Raw genomic sequence first — 19,739 nt, 5'->3', positions numbered from 1 at the left:
GTCCTCCAGGTGTCTCCTTCCATTTCTACTGCAGGATGTATCTGAGGCTGCATCCAGACTCCTGGGAGAGTGGGCAGCCTCAGGGATTTGTCTAAGAGAGGGAAATGATTCTGCATTCCCAGAGGGGCTGGGGAACATGGTGGGGTTGAGCACCATGGGTGACCTCCGTGTCTCACCATCTCTGCCCCCATGAGCAGGTCAGGTTGGCTGGGCAGCTCTGGAACACTGGGGACAGAGATGGGATGGTTGTTAGAAGATCACACAGGGAGCATGGCGGGTGCTAAGGAGCCCAAAACTTTGTTCTCTGGTTTAAACTCCCAAAGCCGGACCTGCTCAGCGCAGAGAGGCTTGAGGCTTTGTGCTGGCTTAGCTGGTATCACAGGAGTGCAGGACCAATGGTGTCCAAGTAGGGCCTGCTGGCATAGAGGCAGTTCTTCTCTTCATGCCCAGGCAGGAGAAGGGGCAGGCAGCGTTTGCTCCCCTTCCCAGGAGCTCTTGCTTTCCGCTGCACCCAGCTCTCCATCCATCTCCAGCCATCCCTCTCTCCTTCTCTCTCTCTCTCTCCATTCTTCCCTCCATCTTTTCAACCACCCTTCACTCCTCCTCTCCATTCATCCCTCCAAAGATTCCTCTGTCCATCTCTATGACTCTTTCCCTCCTTTCATCCATCCCTTTATCCATCCCTCATCCCACCCTTCCATCCCTCCATCCCTCCATCCCTCAGTCCCCCCAGCGGCGCTGGGAAAGGTTGGCGGAGTGGGGCTATTTTTGGGAGCGTCTCCCTGGCAACGGCTGCCACCACCGTCTGTGGTGGCTTTTACATAGGTGCTAAAATATTCCACACTTCTTATTAAAGACGGTGCTGGTGGAGACGGGCGGGGGCGACGAGTGTGAGCCACCCCGCTGCTGGGGCCGGCGGCCATGGGGCGGTCAGGCCACAAAACTTGGGGGGCACAAGGACACCAAGGGGCCCGTGACGTCCTCAGTGTGGCATCCCCATGCCCCTCTCGCTGGCTCTGGAAGTGCCACCTGTCTCTTGGCAGTGCCAGGCTGCCACACCATGCACAAGGTGCAGCTATCCATCCTACTGCCACAAAGGCAGAGGGAAATGTGGTGAGGCCTTGGGAGCAGCCGGCAATGAGGAGCAAAAGGCAGAGAGGGTGAAACCCGACCTGAAGCTGAGGTGGCCACAGGGCACTTGATGGCTCTGCCCGCTGTGGGAAGGAGCAAGATGTCTCAGCTCCATCTTCATCCCTTCACCACCTGAAGAGGAAAGGCCTGTCGTGGTGCCAGAGGGATGGAACACTCTGCCAAAGAGCAGCCGGGCAGATACTGGTCAGATACAGAGCAGATACAGCTCTTGGGAAGCAGCCCCACAACAGGCCCTAGAGACAGATCTTTTGGGAAAGTAAGCCCTCTGAACCTGAAAGAGGTCCTCATAGGGATGTCTGCAGAGGGGATGGACAGGCTGGCCCTGCTCCATCCAGGTGCAGCAGCCCCCCAGGAGCAGCAGGGAGCAGCCATGGGTGCACTGAGGTGAACTGACCCATTCAGGAGGCTGATGTGTCCTGGTTTTGGGAGCAAGCTGTGCTCACCATGCCAGTGTTCACTGGTACTGGCAGGGCACAGCAGGCTCCACAACATGTTGTGCAGGGGTCATCCCATGTGCCACATCTTAGGAGGATTTTGGAAGGGAGGGTCATGGTCCTTGCAGGATTTGGGCTCACAGGAGATTCAAAAAGATGGGGTTTTTAAATCTTTTTTGACTTCTCAGCACAGGCCTTAACATTGGGGACAGCATATGAGACACCAAGAGGGAAACCATGTTCTCAAAGATGCTGTCCTGGAGCAGGGCTGTCCAGGATCCTGTGCCTACAGCCACTGTTTGTGTGGTCAGGGGCCTCTTCAGCCTCTGTCTTTGCTGCAGCAGAGTCCCCTCCTTCTCTCCCTGTCACCAAGAAGGGACCTTCTTAAAGCCTCTGAGATGCTGCTGGCCATGGAGACCCAAAAGAGGTTTCTTGGACAGGTTTCCCAGGAAGCCTGTGCATTATCCTGGAGCCCTGTGTCCAGGTCCCTCCGTGTCCAGCTCCTGTCCCAGCATCTCTCATCCCGGCAGGAAATCACCTGCTCTGTAGAGTGGGGAGGCAATGCCCCACAGCAAACACGCTGCACCAGCTGGGAGAGCCTGGTCCTTCCTCAGAGCAAGGTGTCAGCCCAGCACCCCAAATCCAGGTGGGAAAGAACCCTCTGACGGTAGTTATTTAATCTCTGTGCAGCAGCCTAGGAGGAGGATCCACCTCCTCGGGGGCACCTGGCGGCCCCAGCATCCCTTTCCCGCTGCCGATGGCTGCTCTGTCTCCCCCATGGCGGCTCCGCAGCTCTGAGCTCACATGCGAGGATGGGCTAAAGTAGGGAAAGCTGTTGGATCCTACCACGGAGTTACTGACTTCTCAGCTACAGACTGCATAGCAATCAGCGAGGGGGAGAGGCAGCCAGGGAAAGGGAGCGGAGCGCACGGGGAGGAAGAGTGTCAGGGAGAGGGGGGAATCTGGGGACTAGAGCAGGGGGGCAGCAAGGGGCACGGGCACATAATGCCAGAGAAGGAGGGAGCCAGGCAGGAGGGGGAGACCTAAACCCGTCGCTGAGCCACGAAGGCACATCAGCACTCCGTGGGATGGACGCTCCTGGGAGCAAAAAAATTCTGAGAGGCAGAGGCAGAAGGAGAGCGCTGGCGTGGGCAGGGCAGAGTTAGGAGAGGAGCAGGTCGCAGCGGAGAAGTAGCTCTTCGGAGGGGAAAAAAATAAACCTAGGCTGGAGGCGAGCGAGGACTGCAGAGAGACTTCCCTGATTCCTCCGGTCCGGCTGAGGCATTTCATGGTGAGATGGAGAGAGCGGCCGCTTTCCCGTTCCTCTGATGCTGGCTCGGCACGGCTGGAGCCGGCGGCAGCCCTCGGCAGGACCCGGGTAAGAGGCGGTGCCGGGCGCGCTGCTCTCCTCTCCGGCAGGAGAGCGGGAAGGGCTTTTCTCCCTTAGGAAAATAATGTATTGTTTCATTTGCGTTCGCTCTGAGGAACAGCTATAAATATAACTTGGGGAGAGATGCGTGGCTTCGTGTGAGCGTGCCAGTGAATAATAAAGTTGCCTGGTGTGCATGGCGTATGCACGCACAGCTCCCGGGGCGGCCGCGGGCCGAGGGGCAGGGGTGGCTCCTGCCTCGAAACCTCCCCGGCTTCCCTCCCCGCCCCCTTGCCACCCTGACTTCGGTCCCTTTGCAGGTAACTTCTTCATTTTTTCAGTTCCCCGTGTTTTCTTAGTGTCTTCTAGCCCTGGGCTGGGTGTTGCTCACCTTTTGCTTCTCCTGCTGTGTGGATTCTTCTCTGTGCTGGTCCTGGCCAGTTCACACAGAAAAAGGCAGCTGGAGGCCTGCTCTCCAAGCCCTCAGGTGCAAATGGGGCTGAAGTGGATGTGTTTGTTCTCCTGCTGCCTGTGGAGCTTTTTGGGCTCCAGATTTGCCCCCCTTTTCCTTGCCTTCCACCTCTCCTAGTCCCGGCACGGCTGATCATGCCAGTGGTGGTCCAACACCCCCCTAGACAGGCACGGTGCAAAGGGTCTTCTGGCTGGTGGCTTTGGGTGAAGGAGCTCAGGAGGGAGCCATGAGCAAACTACCAGAGGAACTCTGCCTGTGCTCCCTGTTGGCAAGGTCAGCTTCCCCACCAGGGCAGGAGTGGGCAGGCAGGTTTGCATGGTGCTGGCAGATCACCTCGGACATCCCTGGCCCCTCAGCCCCCACAGCCATCCCTCCTGGGCAAATAGCCTGGAGTCATCCAAATCCTTCTGGGAAGAGCCTGGAGTTACCTGTCCCTGCTGCCCAGCCCTGGCTCCATCGATGGATGGCACAGCAAACAGCAGCTCTGGGGCCTCTCCCTTCTCCCCTGCCTCCCCTTGGGGGGTGCTGTGAGGGGCACACAGTGACAGTGCACACGGGAACGCGTGGCAGAGGTGACGTAGCTCCAAGGCTACCTCCAACCCTGCTCTGTGCCCTCCCTGGCTTCTCAGGAGGAGCATCCACCTCCTCCCACAGGAGGTGGGAGGTGTGGAGATGAGCCCAGGGCTTGAGGTTACCCAGAGCCTGGGAGGGATCAGGCAGGTGCATGGGGAATATATCTTGGCAGAGACGTGGGAATGTGCCCCTTCTCCATTCACCACCAGAAGTGGCACCCACAGAAGCCTGAGATACCCCGTCAGTGTTTGCAGCCACTGAAAATAACAATCAATACAGGGCAAATATGTGCCTTAGGGGGAAGCATGAATCTGCTGGGCACAGGGAGTGGTGAGGAAAGGACAAATGGGGAGGATGGCCACAGAAAGGATAAGCTGGAGAGGGCTGATCTGGAGGAAAGTGGATTCCCTCTCCTCCACCTTGTTTTTCTTCCATCTCTCCCTGTTTGGGTGCTAAGAGCAAGTGCCCCGACGTGTGGTGCTGGCAGTGGTCCTTGTCCCTTGAAGCCCCCCGCCATGGTTTGCAAGGAAAACCGGAAAGCCAGGAGGTGGCTGGGGAGGGATGGAGTTTCTTGGCAGGACCAGTCCCCACCGGCCCCTCCAGCCTCTCGGCCACCCCAAGCTCAGCCATCGGCCACGCCCGGGAAGCAGCCGCGTCCCTGGGGTGGTGTCAGTGGCGGGAGGGTGCCAGCAAGGGGCAGGAGGGCACGGTGATGGATACCTGTGCCCGCTGACATCGGTGCGGAGCAGAGCGCAGCAGTGAGTGTCCCTGTGCCCTCGGCACGCCCCGCTGGCCCGCCCCGCTATGGCACTGGGCTGGCTCAGCCCGGCAGCGCGGCCCGCGATCGATGGATGGATGCTGGCGTCTCAGCAATCGATCCCTTACTCATCCACGCGGCTCCCAGCCTCCTGCTGGCGCTCGCTTTTCTGTGAATGGCACGGGCTGAGTGAAGCCGTCTGCGCTTGCCCCGCAACGCTGCGAAACTGAGTCAGGCTGAATTCCTGCTCCTTGACGTCACTGCTCCTGTGCCCCTTACCAGGGCGGAGGGGCCTCACGGGGAACCCCCAGAGGCACCGGCACCGGTTGTCCTCGCCAGACAAGGTGGTTTTAACGGTGATGGTTGGGATTGGAGCCCCTTCTTGGGAGAGATGCTGATTCTCTGGCAGTGGGGAGCTTGGGACAGGCAAGGGCTGCTTTTGTGCTGGTTCTCGCCCTCAGAGCTCTGAGGCTCGTTCTGCAGCAGTGAAGGTGGTGCCGTGGCACGGGCTGCTGAGGGATGGGAGTTGGCTGCAATGTGACCCTGTTCCCGTTGCCCCAGAGATCCATGCACCTCCGTGCCGGTCCTCCTGGGAGCCTGGCAGCAGGCAGCTTGCTTCAGGGACAGTTCTGGCATTCACCCACTGGTTTATCTGGGGAGGAGATGCCCACCATCTCCTGGCACCAGCCATGCTGGCCCAGCAGCCCCACCGCTGCTCTCACTGGAAATCAGGGACTGGAGGGTGGAGAACAAGGCGCCCTCCAGCCCGGCACCTCCCCACGCCGCCAGCCAGGGGCTCCTGCCGCCACCCTGCCCACGCCCCTGCCACCATGGCAGTGGGTCTGCCCCTCACAATCTGGACGGCTGTTTTATTTCTATGGCAACATTTCTCCTGAAACACTTCAGAGGAAGCCTGGTGCTGTTCTATAATGAGGGAAGCAGCGTCCCCCATTCTGTCCCCTGCAAAAGGCTCAGAGAAACGACCCTGACACATCTCCCCACCTCCTTCCCTCCCTGGCAAGCGGTACCAGCACTGGTACAAAGAGCTGCTGGCCTGGTCCCAGCTGCCTCTCTGCTTCCTGTTCTCCTTTCCCTGCCTTCAGCTTCGCTCTCCCCTCTCCTCTCGCCGGCTCCCTTTCTGCCGGCAGCCTGCTAAAGCACCCGCGCAGACTGACCAGCTGAAAGGAGCCTTAGAGCAGGTGGATGTCGAAAGTGACTCTGCTCTAGAGGAGGGCAGAGCCCCGGGAGAGCTCTATAAATCGGCCCCACCAGCAGCACGGTGAGTGCGGGGCTGAAGGGCACCGGGGATCCCAGGGCAGACCGGCGCTTCACCCCTCGGAAAAGCTCGATGGCATTATGAAGAGGCGGTGCCTGCCACGGGACCAGACACAGCGGCCCCACAACTCCTCTCCTCTCCCGTTCCCGTTGTTCCCAGCACCAAGAAACAGCCTCGTGTCCGGGCGGCGGTGAGCAGGCAGAAGTTGCGGGCAGCGCCGAGCGCCAGCAGGCGACAGGCAGGTGAGCAGGCAGGATCCCGGCGGGAGCCACTGTCGCAGCCCGGAGGAGCAGGGCTATGACAGCCACCCGTGGTGATGGCAGGGGGGTATCGCAGTCCTGGCAGTGTGCAGATGCAGCCGCCGTGTCCCCCGAGCACCGCTCTGCCCCAGCGATGGCAGACCTGTGGGAGAGCTGGGGGTAGGGAGCAGGCAATGTACTCCGTACTGCGTGAGCTGGGCAGCACTTAGGCTTGACACCCTCCAGATGTGCTTGTTAAACCTGACGGATCAAGCCGCAGGAATAGAAGTCAGCAAACCTGTAGTGAAATACTTGATCCTCTCTCTGTAGGAATGCGGTTTTGCAGCTTACCTGGGGTGCTCCCTGTGCTCCGTTTCTGGTGCCTAGCAGGCATGGCTGAAAGGGGAGCAGCTGGGGCCCTTTCAGGAGGCTTCTGGCTCTGCTCAGCTCCCTGTTAGCCCAGCGACAAGGGGGGTGAAGGGAGATGTTTTTCCCTGTCGCTGATGGGTTAGTGCTTAGCAGCCAGGCCAGGCTGGGAACTCAGCTGTCGTGCAGCAGCTGGGTGCGGAGAAGTGGCTGCAGCCACTCTCGATCAGGGACTCGGTGCAGAGCAGGCTTTGCCCTGGTTGTTGCTCATCCTTGCTGCTGTCACTGTTGTTATCATCATTCATAAACTATTTGCAGGCACCTGCCTTGCTGGGTGCTTGGCAGAGTCACTGGCAGTCCATCCCTGCCCTGTCAAGACCAGAACTGCAGCAGGCATGCAGATGATGTAAGCCACTCCTGCTCCCCTTTTCCTGCACACCGATAATTATCCTTGTCCCCTGAGTAGCCAAAAGCCATCAAGACATCCCACATGGCCAGGCACTTTGTTCTGAAGAGATGCTGAAGGGATGCTGATGGGAATGGCCTTACATCAGGGCTCCCACAGGGCAGGACGCCCAGTGAAGGGAGTTCCAGGGATGCAGAGATTAGTGAAGACATCCTTTGCACTGTGCACTTGTGCTGGGAAGCTGGAGGAGGTGATCTGAGTGCACTGCATCTGCCTGGGATGTGGGGACCTCAGGGACACCCCAGAGCCTTCAGTTTTTCAGCTTTTGCAGGTTTTGCACCAACCCTTTGGGGTCTAGTTTTGGTGGCAGATTGCTGGGGGTATGTCAGTCCCTGTGTTTCCTCGGGAGCAGGTGGGATGCAGTCTGCACCCTGGCTGCTACAAAAGCTGGGTTCCTTTTTGGCCAATTACACTACCCCGGGAAGGCCAGGGCCCTTCTGAGCATTTAATTTTTCCTGTGATGCCAGCCACAGAGAATAACACCCACCTTCCTCACTCAGCAAGAAAAAGCAGGGGCTTCTCCCCAGCTGCCACTCCAGCAGCATCCTCTCCTTACAATCCTGCTCAGTCCAGCCCCCAGCCCCTGTGTCGTGTACCCCCAGCCCCATTTTGGCCAGAGAGGAGTGGGTGACTGCTGGTGCCAGTCCCAGCAACCCCACCATGGGGTATCCCCCACCTAGTCTGAGATCCTGGGGGTAGGCAGCTGCTCTCGCAGCGCCATTGTCTGGACGGTGCAGCCGCAGCAGGGATCGCTGGGGCGGTGTGGGAGCAGGCGGGAGGTGATGCTGTCACCTTTCTGTGCCTCTTCCTGACTTTGTCATCCTGGGGACCTTTGTGCGGTTCCCATTTTTATCTGTTTTTTCTCCCTCTCACTCTTTCTCTCCTTCTCTCTTTGCTTTCTTTTCTCCCCCTCCCATCAGCATGTGGGCTGATCACTGCTCAAACTTTTAATTCAGATGGTAATTGGAATAATAATACGGGCAGAATCCTTCTGGCTCCGTTGCTGCAGCTGGCTTCAGGGAGCTATGAATAGCTCTGAGTCACACACTGAGATGGTTTAACTTCAAATCATTTTGTTTTGTTTTCATATTACCCATCCTCAGGCTCCAGAGCTTCACAGGGGGAAAAAATATCCCCCCTTCTCACTCCACTCCAAAATATAAACCGGGCAGAGGCACATGAATAAAATCCTCTTTTGGAGAGGGAAACTGGTCAGCGGATCATGCCTTGAGGGGCAGATGGGGACTGTTGGCACCTGATCTATTTATAATTATTGAACGAAAAGGCAGAAGTGTGTATATAAAAATGGTATAGAGTTGATTACAGCTTCCTCCCCTCACCTTCCATATGTCAGTTGCTTTTCTAATATGGTAAAACTCTCCTGCACGGTGACTGTGCCTTGGCGTGTGCCCGTGCAGCGCCTGGCAGCCTGCCCTGCCAGCACGGAGCAGCGAGAGCTCGGCCGCTGGCTCTTGTGGCAGGACAGCCCCTCACGGCACAGAGCTGCCCCCTGAGCCCCAGCATGAGCCCTGGGAATATTCCTGAGGAATAGGAGAAGAGATGGAGTTACAAAGAGGATGGAGAGGACACACTAAGTGCTGTGGGTCTGCAAGGCTCTGCTAAAAGGCAGAGAGGTCCCTCCTCAGCTGCGGGTGTTTCCGCCCCGACTCCCCAAGAGGCGAGAAGTTGGTCTGCCGTGCTGTCAGCGTGCCGAGCTGGCAGCCTGGGCTGTGGATGCTGCTCCCGAGCCAGCCGGTGGCAGGCACAAAGGCACAAAGCGGAGCGCGACCAGCGGCTGCGATATTGACCACAGACAGGAGAGAAGCATTTGCCAGACAACTCCCGATAAAGCAAAGACTGAGAGTGTAAAAATACCCTGGGATTTTTCCATCGTTGTCGCTCACAGTGTATGTCCCAGAGCACCAGATATGGTTGTTATAAAAAGAGAAGTGGGGGAGTGCTTTAGCGTGGACTTTTCTGTTCTGTTTCATGAGACTCTTCCATTGCAAATTTAAGGAAGGATTGACAGTATATGATCTACTCTGGCAGGGGCTGGAGAAAGACTGGGACGTGCGAGGCGCTGCACTGTGTACAGGGGATGGAGCAATGGAGGTATTGCCCCGGCACCAAGCACCTTGACCTCATTATGCTGCAGATCCCTTGGAAAGGGACAGCAGCAGTGCAGCCCCACGTGCCTGTTCAGGGCCAGAGCAGAACTGGGGTGGCAGCGTGGGCTGGTGTGATGGCTTGTGCTGCTGGAGCACGGTGTCACACGGGAAGGAGGAGATGACTGCAGCACCGTGGTGGTGTCCCTGGCATTGCTCAATCTAAGACACGGGAGGGATTGGGAAAGAGGGAAGGGTAGCACATGCTTTGGGGCTGGAGGCAGCTGCTGGCCCCTGGAGGCCCATCTGGCTGGCTGTTTCAATGCTGCAAGGCAGTGGCTGTGACAGCCATGCTGCAGCAGCTTTCAAAAGTGCTTGGGGGGCTTCTGCAGGCAATGAAATTCATGTGTGTTCATGTACACCCAGGACAGGCAGCAGAGGGATGGGGAGGCTTCTGTCCAGGCTGCAGCCTCCAGCCTAGCCTCTCTTCTTGCTGCACCCACCAGCTTTGTTTCATACCACTCCATAGGAATTGCCACTGACTCTGCAGCTTCCTCCTTCACATATGGGTCTCAGGAGCAAGCTCCAAGAAATGCCCTCAGGCATGCTCTGGACTCGTGTCTCTGTCCTCAGCCAGGCTTTCCTCCTCCTTGTCCATGTGACAGGCAGCTGCCTGTTCAGGATATGAATATAATCCCCTTCTGCCGGAGACACCTCTGAGCCTTCCCCTTTCATTCAATTTCTGTTTCAGGTTTCCAAGTGGCAATGGGACCTTTTCACAGCCATTTGAACTACGTTTGCATAGGGTTTGGGCTCCTGGCAAGCCCCCAGGCCTTGCCAAGCTGGTGGCATTGATTTTGCCAGCAGGGACGTCGGTGGTGGCCCTGGCCCACCGGCTGCTGAGGAGGGACAGTGACCGAATGTGGCAGCAGTGCCCAGCCCAGGCGTTTCTTGCCTGCCTGTCTGTCCTTCCCATGGCGGCACCACGCGCTGTGGGGGTGTGTTGGGGTGGAAGTGGGAAACGTGTTTATTTTTGTTCGTCTCCTGGCTCGTGCCGCTCTGAGTTTGTGGCACTGGGTATTACTAACACTTCCCTGTGCCAGCTGGCAGCAGGGATGAATCAGATTGGCAGCACCACAGTGTGGACCCTGCACTGCCCGCTCAGCTTAGACGGATGCCTGTGGCCAAAGTGCCAGTGATGTCTCCTACCCCTGACCAGGGTCAGCCCCAACCAAGTGCCAGTGGCTTGGCCTTGCTGGTGGAGGTGTCTCCGTACCCTGTGGGACAGGGCTGTCCCCTCTGGGCCATGCTGCCTGCCCAGACTAGATTGTTCCTGTTCCCTCCTTTACACTGGAGGTCTCAGGTGGCTTCATGAGCTGCTCACTGGCAGCATCCCCAAGCTGGGGTCAGCTCTACACCGGGAGGACAGCTTATCCTCATGCTGCCAAAATCACCTTTTGCAGCTGCTGTGGTTTAATGCCAGCAGGCAACTTAACTATCACACAGCCCCCTCTCTCCCTCCCACTGCCCCCATCCACAGTGGGGAGGGGAATCAAAAAGAAAAGGTAAACTTTGTGGGTTGAAATAAAAACAATTTAATAATTGAAACAAAATATAACAATAATAAACATGTCAATAATAATAATAATATAACAGTAATAGTAATAATAAGCACAGAGAGAGAGAATAAGAGGATCCAAGAGAAACACGTGATGCACAACCCCATTACTCACCACCCAATGACTGATGCCCAGCACGTCCCCAGGCATTCATCAGCCCCTTCCAGTTAAATCCCCCAGTTATATTCTGGGCATGATATTCTGTGGCATAGTTTGGACCAGCTGTTCTGGCCATGCTCCCTCCTGGATTCCTGTGCAACTCCTCAGTGGCAGAACATGAGCAACAGAAAAGTCCTTGTCTTGGAGTAAGCCACTACTTAACAAGAGCTCCAGCAAATCTGTGTTATCAGCATTATTCTCATACTAAGTCCAACACTGTGCTGGCTACTATGAAGAAAATTAACTCAGTCCTAGACAGAATCAGGACAGCAGTTGATTGCTTCCTCCCCCTCCCCTGCTTCTGGCAACTCAGCACACATGGAACTTGATGACATCACAGACCCTGGAATGTTGGGGGTTCCAGGTGTCCCCAGAGCCAAGATGCAGAGGTTTGTGGCTCTCCTCTCCCTCCTGAACACCTCCTGATCCTGATGTTCTGAACAGAGGGATTTTGGTGGCCACAACAAGCACTGCTGAGGCTGCAGAAGGTGGCACACAGCTTGCCAGTGTCAACAGCTTGCATGGCCTGCACTCCAGGAACACAATTTGGATTCTCCTTTTTACTGCAGCTGAGAGCATCTTGAAAAACGTCGCAGTCATTTCGCATCTTTGGGCTAATGATGATGGTCTACCCAGAATCTCAAGGCTTGCAAGGTGATGATGGCAATGATGGTGGTGATGATGACAGTAAAGAATCAGGGAACTCCTGCCATCCTGACGTTCCTTCACCCTTGTGCAAGAGCAGTAACAGCACAGATGAAAAGAAGACAGAGGATCTGGGAGAACCCACATCTTTTGTAACTCCTGGGGACTCTCACATGGTGAAAGATGAACAGGTGGGGTGGGCCAAGCATGCACTGGAGCTTGAGAAGGAAGATCAGGAGCTTCAGGAACCATTTTACAAAGACATGGGAATGTCTGGCAGATTGGATGGAGATAAGGAGCCCAGCCCAACCTACCACCTTCCTGGGCATCAGAGGTTGCCTGCCCCCCTAAAGGCCGGTACAGCACCAGGTGGCTTCCATGACTCTTTCCAGCACAGCTCAGGCTGGCACTTGGGGGCAGAGGCCACTGCCACACAGGCCCATGCCAGTGACCATTTTGTGGGACATCCAGAGAGCACCATGGGAGCGGAGCCCCATGTGCTGCGCAGGGAGGATGGTGAGGACGTCAAGGACAGAGAGTCCCTGCCCATGCAGCCAACCTACGACTCACTGTGGCAGGAGAACAGCATGCTCAGGTCGGAGAACGAAATGGTCAGGAACGCGAACATCATGCTTGCAGAGGAGAACTTCGCACTCAAGCAGGAGTTCAAAGAGCTCAGGAAGGACAGGGCTATGTTCATGGCTGAGGACATCTTGATCAGGGAGGAATACAACGTGCTCAGGGAGCATTATGACAGGCTCAGGGGTGAGAATGATGCACTCAGGAAGGACAATGCCATGGTCAGGAGAATGTTCCAGACCTTCCAGAACAACTTGAAGAGACAGGTGTGCATGGTGGCGAGCCTGCAGGATCAGCTGAAGGCCAGCAAGGCTGAGCGAGAGAGGGAAGTCCAAGAGCTCCAATCCTTAGTCCAGAAGACTGAGTGTCATCTTCAGATAATGACCCAGCGGGCTCTGAATGCCGAAACAAACATGGAGAGCCTGAAGCAGGAGATCTTTACTCTCCGTGTACAGCTGGAGAGATGCAAGCTGGGGAATGAAAACCTGGGAACAGGCTGGCCTAGAAGCAATGAAACAGAATTTAGACTTCACCAGGCAAAACCCCCACAAGCTCATAATGGGCAAAGATGTAGTTTCTGCCTCGGAAATGCTGCCCATTGTTACTGAGGTCCTCAAATCCACCAGAAAAATTCTCAAATTTTAATCAGAGAAAGACCTATGAGCGCAGTTCTGTGTGAGTTTTATGGATCTGTGCACAGTCCGAAGCCATCATTCTCCCACTTGTAACCATTTACTGCAAATAAAAGCATTCATTTTCCCATTCTCAAATGTGTGCTCGGACTGGTAGCCTTCATCCTTTATGGAGATACTTTCCTTGTCATTAGGTACCAGTTACAGGTACTGATGTGACTTTAGCTGCTGATACTCTGTTCGGGCACTGTGGAGCCAGCAGCAAAGGCTGCCCAGGCTCTGAGCTGCATGGTCCAGCCATGGTGGACTCTGCAAGAGGCTCTGCCACAGCTCTGGTTGACATGAGCTTCCATGTGGGAACCAGGAGGAAGCACAGCACCAAAGGATGTAGTGCTCTTACACAGTGTGCTCATCCCACCCCATAGCATAGCTGTACCAGCCTGAACTGGAGATGAACAAAGCCCTTGTATTTCATCTTTCTCCTTTGCCCCTTTTTGGGAAGGGGGGAAAGGTGAGGAGCAAAGATCCAGGTGTTGCTGCACACAGCTTCGCAGAGGGCCTTAGGTCCTCCTCCCTTTCTTTTGGAGCTGGCTGCTGCCTGGGCCAGAAATCCAAAATCTCTAGAAATGGTGCACCTGTTTCTGCAGCTGGAGAAAGAGAGTTGTTGGTTGTAGAAACTTTCAGGAAATTGTGAATTACTCATATGTGTGAGCTGTGACAGGGCCTTCCCTGTGTTATCAGGGTCAGTGCAGGCTGAGGATGAGCTTGGCATATCCAGGCTGGCTGAGAATGATGCCAGTTGAAGAGGATGCCTTTCCTCTCCTGGCTGGGGCTGGCACAGAGGGTTGTACCTAAACTGCCCACCTTTGCCATCTCCCAAAGCCATGTGGGACCCTGCAGTCTGAACTCAACATGCAATGGCTCTGGTCAGCTTTATCCCAGCAGGACCATCTGTGGGTATGAAGTGACCTCTCTCCATCACATCAACATTTCTGATTAACTTAGGTTACCAGCCCCAGGGTCTGCTATAGGTTTACCCATCTGGACAGCAAAAATTCCTGGCCAAACCAACTTCATGAAGACTTGGATGTTGCAGGGTAGTGAGGTGGTGGGAGCTGGCAGAGTTCAGTGTCAAAGTGCTTTTTCCTGATGGGGATTTTTGGGCAGCTGGTCCCTTTTGTCTCTGTGTGGATTACAAGGTTGTTTTCTTCTACTGGTCTCATAATACCCTTGGTCTGAACACCCATGTTTTCATTGCTGCAGAGCTTTAACTGCCTCAGTAACTGAGTAGTCTCCATCCCATCAGAGGTGATGTCTCGAGCTCCCTTCTTGCTGCTCTCCAGCTCTGGTCCTAACTGGGGAAAGCTGGTGGGCACCTCTGGCCATGTGCAGCCCCATTCTGGGGCACTGATGATGGGACAAGGATGGTTCTCACAGCTTTTCCATCCTAGGCAACATCATTTGCTGTTCCTCTCTCCTGTCCATGCACAACCATTTGGAAGCTGCTCTAAGCCTTACATTTGATCCCAAAATCCTTGTATTTTTTCCCATATCTGGCAACCAGTGGCTGTTCATTGGTGAGGCTGGGAGGAAATAGATTAGCTGGCTCTGTCTGCATCCACACTCAGCACTGGCTGCTGTAATCCAAAGGCCACAGTGCAGGATTAGCATGGGTGTACAAAGCCCTTCCTAATCTGTGAGTCATTACCCCCTCAGTGCATTTCCCTTCCCAGCAGCTCTGGGCAGGTGGAATAGGTTGGCTCTTGAGTCTTTGGCTTCACCATCCTTCCATTCTGGGAGGACTGGGCTGGGACATCTGCTGGACATCCTCCCAGGACTCTGCTGCTGAGCTGCTCCTTGGATGCTGTACACAGGGCATGTCACAAGGTTTGTTTCCTCTGTCTTCTCTTTGGCTACCCCTGAGCCCTTCCTTTCTGTCAGTTCTTTTGGGCTCTACTCATTGCTTCCCTTCTTTTATTTGAAACAGGGTGTTCTGCACACCCTGGAAAAATCCCCTCAGAATTAGGCTGGGCTGACAGGGATCCCTGAGGGCTGCTGTGCATTCCTGTGCTTTGTTAGTCCTTGTGTGAGAGGTACTTAACCTGGCTCAGCTCTTGCCCCATGTAAGCTCTGATATTAATATAATGGCTCAGGGCAAGGGCCCTGTGAGCGGCTCAGCTGCTGTGCCCTTGGTCTGGAGACGGTGACCGGCCGGCCCTGCTCCTCTGCTGGCTGGGGAACGGGGGGTCTGCGGGCTGTGCACCCAGTCTGCACCACCAGCTCCTCACCTGCGGGCTGTGCACCCAGTCTGCACCACCAGCTCCTCACCTGCGGGCTGTGCACCCAGTCTGCACCACCAGCTCCTCACCTGCCCAAGCCAGGCTGCAGCAGGTGCCCCAAGGACACCTCCCAACGCTCCCTGAGCAAAAGGCTGGGAGCCTGTGCCCGCTGCTCCAATGGCTGCTACCAGGGGGGGTTCGGATCTGACTGGGTTTTGCTTTGTCCTTCCCTGCCAGGTGCGTGCCCAGGAGCGATCGCAATGGCAGTGCTGGTCCCAGCTCACCAGAGGTGAAACCTGGAGCTGCCCAGTCCCACGTGAGTGCTGCTGCATGAGCTCCCACGGCCTGGCAGCTCCCACGGCCCCCTGACACCCGATGACTGAGCGAGCCATGGGCAGCGTCCGAGTCAATCGGTGAGTAACCCTCCTCTCAAGACCTGCTGCTTCCCTGAGTGACCTGGCTCCTCATCTGGCCCCTCAGACCCTAAATTCAGACTGCCTTTTGATATATTTTTCTCAAATTACCTGTCAGCGGCTTTCCTGTTCTAAGGAATGACTCCTCTCTCCTCCTCCAACCCAAAACATGCCATATGTAGGGGTAGTGCTTGCAGGAATACTATGGAGGAGAAGCAAAGCACTGCAGTGCTGCTGGACCAGAAATTACAGATTCCAGCAGCACTGCAGAAGCCACATGTTCCCAGGAATCACAACTCCAGCCACCAGTGCTGTCCTTGCTGTGAGATGGAGGCCCATTCTGGAGGACTCCAGCTGACATGTCAACACCACAGGGTAGGAGGGAGAGACTGCCAGGGTCCTGTGAGGCTGCAGCTGGTCAGGCATGAGGGCAGAGCAGTCTGTGCTTCAGTGCACTCTCTTGGCTTCCTCGGTGGTCAGAGCACCATCTACCATCACATCTTTAAGGAGTATCTGCAAGTGTCACGGGATCACATGAGGGGCAGTGTCGTGAGGGAGGGCAGCCAGAGGAGGAAAGGTCTCCCAGAAAATGTGTGTGTAGCTTCTGCCAAGGAAACTGCCACTGCTTTGGCTGTTGATTTCCAAATTACACCTTTGGCTTTGGATAAGAGATGCTGGAAGACACACATGTTGCTGTGGCAACAGAATTGTCCTGAGGCAGGAAGTGTATAAACATTGTCACCACACACCATGAAATCAGTGAGCAGAGCAGAGGAGAAAATAGAAACTCCCAGCCTTGTATTATATGAGGGCCAAAACGTGGTCAGGCTGCGGGTGCTTGCTCCCAGGCTTCCTGGCTGTGCCAGCTACTGTCAGGTTTCAAAGCCTTGTATCCCTCCTCACCATAAAGGCTGGAAGGTACCTCAAGCTACAAGCTGCTTCTGCTTTGCTGCCCTGTCAGGACCTTGCTAGATGCATCCTCCAGGCAGCAACACCCAGCGAACATTACAGCGTATGTCCACCAGCTTGGTCAGGTTGGCACCATGGTGCAATAATCACTGACACGTGCTGTTTGCTGTTGTGAGATCCTACAGGGTGGTACTGCTCCCCTGCGAACCACCCATGCCTCCTGCCCTTGCTGTCTCCGTGGTTGCTGTTACCCTTTGTGTATTCCTGATGGAACTGCCTGTTTCTTCTGTTCCCAGGTACAGCATTGTCTCCACCGAGGAGGATGGACACAAGGTCTCTACGCTGGGCAGCATGAACGGGCACAGCCGGAACGGCAAGGGCCATGCTCCCCGGCGGAAGCACCGCAACCGCTTCGTGAAGAAGAACGGCCAGTGCAACGTTTACTTTGCCAACCTGAGCAACAAATCCCAGCGCTACATGGCCGACATCTTCACCACCTGTGTGGACACGCGCTGGCGGTACATGCTGATGATCTTCTCTGCCGCCTTCCTGGTCTCCTGGCTCTTCTTCGGCTTCCTCTTCTGGTGCATCGCCTTCTTCCACGGTGACCTCAATGCACCGGCAGTGGCAGGTAGTCCCTCTCTGCTCAAGCCCTGCATCATGCACGTGAACAGCTTCCTGGGGGCTTTTCTTTTCTCAGTGGAGACACAGACAACCATCGGGTACGGCTTCCGCTGCGTGACTGAGGAGTGCCCGCTGGCCATCATGGCAGTTGTGGTGCAGTCCATCGTGGGCTGCGTGATTGACTCCTTCATGATTGGCACCATCATGGCCAAGATGGCAAGGCCCAAGAAGCGGGCCCAGACCCTCCTCTTCAGCCATCATGCCGTCATCTCCGTGCGGGATGGCAAACTGTGTCTCATGTGGAGGGTGGGCAACCTGAGGAGGAGTCACATTGTGGAGGCCCATGTCCGAGCCCAACTCATCAAACCCTACATGACGGAGGAAGGGGAATACCTCCCCCTGGACCAGCGGGACCTAAATGTGGGCTACGATGTGGGTCTGGATCGTATATTTTTGGTCTCACCCATTATTATCGTTCATGAGATTGATGAGGAGAGCCCCCTCTATGGGATTGGCAAGGAAGAGCTGGAGACGGAGAATTTTGAGATTGTGGTTATTCTGGAGGGGATGGTGGAAGCCACAGCCATGACCACACAGGCACGAAGCTCTTACCTTGCTAGCGAAATCCTTTGGGGTCATCGCTTTGAACCGGTTGTGTTTGAGGAGAAGAACCACTACAAAGTGGATTACTCGCGCTTTCACAAGACATACGAGGTAGCTGGCACACCTCGCTGCTCAGCCCGGGAGCTGCAAGAGAGCAAGATGACCATCCTACCTTCTCCACCACCTCCCAGTGCCTTCTGCTACGAGAATGAGCTGGCACTTGTCAGTCAAGATGAAGATGAAGATGATGATGAAGTGGGTGTAGTGTTAGGGGGCAACACCAAGGAGGAGGGAGGTATCATCCAGATGATGGATTTTGGAAGCCACCTGGACCTGGAGCGGCTCCAGGCAACTCTGCCTCTAGATACAATCTCATACCGCAGGGAGTCAGCCATCTAACTCCTCCAGCCTCCCCGTTCCACATCCATTGCCCACAGTCTCCTCTGTTCCATACCCATACACTGGATAAGTCCTTTCACCACCAAATAATGCCTCCCATGATTGCCTCTCAGCCCCCAGATACACCAAGGCCTGGAGCTGCTCAGATACACTCCCTTTCTCATGAGGAGTGAGGATACGCTGCTCTTTCTGGGTGTGCAGCTTGGGCTAGAGCCCCTCTCCTGCCCCGAGACAGGAGGGCAGCAGGCCTGGTTTCTTGTCTCTGGAGAGGTGGCAGGAGTCCCTGCCTTCGGTGGACAGACTGGGACCCACAGCAAGTGTTTCTGCTGCTGAGGCAACAGCAGACTTTCTGTCACCTCTCACTGTGGGTAGGCCCCATGGCTGTCAAGGGTCATCGTCGTCACTGGGAGAGGAGCAACACCTAAGCACTGACCAGATGAGGATAGAAGGGAGAATTTGGGACTATTGGAGGGAGCGGGGAAGGATCTCAAGGGAGGAGTTTACTTGCATGTTTGTTGCTTGTTGCACATGATTTTGTATATAAAAGAGAAGGAGAACTGAAATAGATTTTTCCACGGCAAATGCCAAGCTAGGAGACAAGGATGTTCTACACAGGCTGCTCTGCACTCTCCTTGGCTTTCAGTGTCTGTCACCTCCAGAAGCAGCTCGGCTCCATGGACTCAGATCCAGTTCTCCCAGTCCTCTTGAAAAACATGTCCAGCTCCTCTCCTGAGATACTGGCAGAGGAGGCAGGGCCCTGTGCTTACCACACTCAGACTGCTCCCTGGCACAGCACAGCTGGGATGACAGACAGGTGACCTGACTGGACAGCAGACCCTCCACTTGCTCCTTTTGCCTCCTCCATTCTTCTCCCTGATGCCATCTGCTGTAAAACAGAATTTGTAACTATTTATTTTTAATAAAGCCTAATATCCCAAGGGGAGGTTTGGAAGCAAAGGACAGACTCCACAGCTGCAGCCTGGTATAGAGACTGATGAGGGTTATTAGGGCTGGTGTTTGCTATTTGTATGGCATTGGACCTTGGAAGCTCCATCACGAGGGCTCTCTTGTTCTGGGCCTCTCTGGTAAAGACCTATAACAAGAGGCTCAGAGAATTTGCTCAGGGAGAAGGTCATACAAATGTGTGTATGGAGGGAATAATCTGCATTAAAATTGCCAGTAGGATTGGCCAAGCAATACTATTTGCTTTGGGCATTGCTCTAGATTCAAAAACCCCATGAAAAAATCCAAAGTGTCTCTTTGTGCTAGAGGCAAGTGAAGGGAGGATGAGGGAAAACATCAACCAAAGCTAGACCCCTAACATCACTTTGTTGTCATTTTACAAATGAGGTGAAAACATGATGAGCATTTTCCTTCAGGAGTAGCAGAATCACTCCTTCAAAACTGCAGATGATATGAGGACAGAAAAACAAACGGGGAGCTCAGGAAGCTGCTGTGGGCACCCAGTAGCTGTGCTGTGGTGGGGAATAGCTGAAGAAGTTATGTCCCACCTAATCCCTGATCTACAAAGCAGAAAAAAGCATATCAACTTGGAATTAGTTCAAGAAGCAAAAGGAAGAGGGGAAGAAGCAGAAGGACAGGGAAAGAAATAGGAGGACTGAGAGAAAGAAGCAGACACAGAGGGCAGATGGTGAAGATGGAAGGGGAA

At 55.1% G+C, this 19,739-nt stretch overlaps 1 protein-coding gene across 3 annotated transcripts; it reads left to right on the top strand.

The window, feature by feature from the left end:
• Positions 1-2,556: 2,556 nt before the first annotated feature.
• On the top strand, positions 2,557-19,008 carry KCNJ4 (potassium inwardly rectifying channel subfamily J member 4). 3 transcript variants are annotated; one of them, XM_054631316.2, is made up of 3 exons: positions 2,557-2,964; positions 15,360-15,535; positions 16,741-19,008. In XM_054631316.2, the coding sequence occupies exons 2-3, from the start codon at positions 15,498-15,500 to the stop codon at positions 18,068-18,070; spliced, it is 1,368 nt and encodes a 455-aa protein (XP_054487291.2). In that variant the 5' UTR covers positions 2,557-2,964; positions 15,360-15,497; the 3' UTR covers positions 18,071-19,008. The 3 variants fall into 3 exon arrangements, with proteins under 3 accessions (XP_054487291.2, XP_077034683.1, XP_077034684.1); XM_077178568.1 differs by lacking the exon at positions 2,557-2,964 and adding an exon at positions 4,813-6,275; XM_077178569.1 differs by lacking the exon at positions 2,557-2,964 and adding an exon at positions 12,861-14,730.
• The last annotated feature ends 731 nt before the right edge of the window (positions 19,009-19,739 follow it).

This window comes from Agelaius phoeniceus, chromosome 5 (assembly GCF_051311805.1).
Source record: "Agelaius phoeniceus isolate bAgePho1 chromosome 5, bAgePho1.hap1, whole genome shotgun sequence".
NCBI classification, from domain to species: Eukaryota; Metazoa; Chordata; class Aves; order Passeriformes; family Icteridae; genus Agelaius; species Agelaius phoeniceus.
This window is presented reverse-complemented; position numbering and strand designations above follow the sequence as displayed.

Coding starts and splice junctions, on each gene's coding strand:
- KCNJ4 (XM_054631316.2), top strand. CDS start 15,498: ATGACTGAGCGAGCCATGGGCAGCGTCCGAGTCAATCG. Junction 15,536..16,740: donor GGCAGCGTCCGAGTCAATCG/GTGAGTAACCCT, acceptor TTCTGTTCCCAG/GTACAGCATTGTCTCCACCG.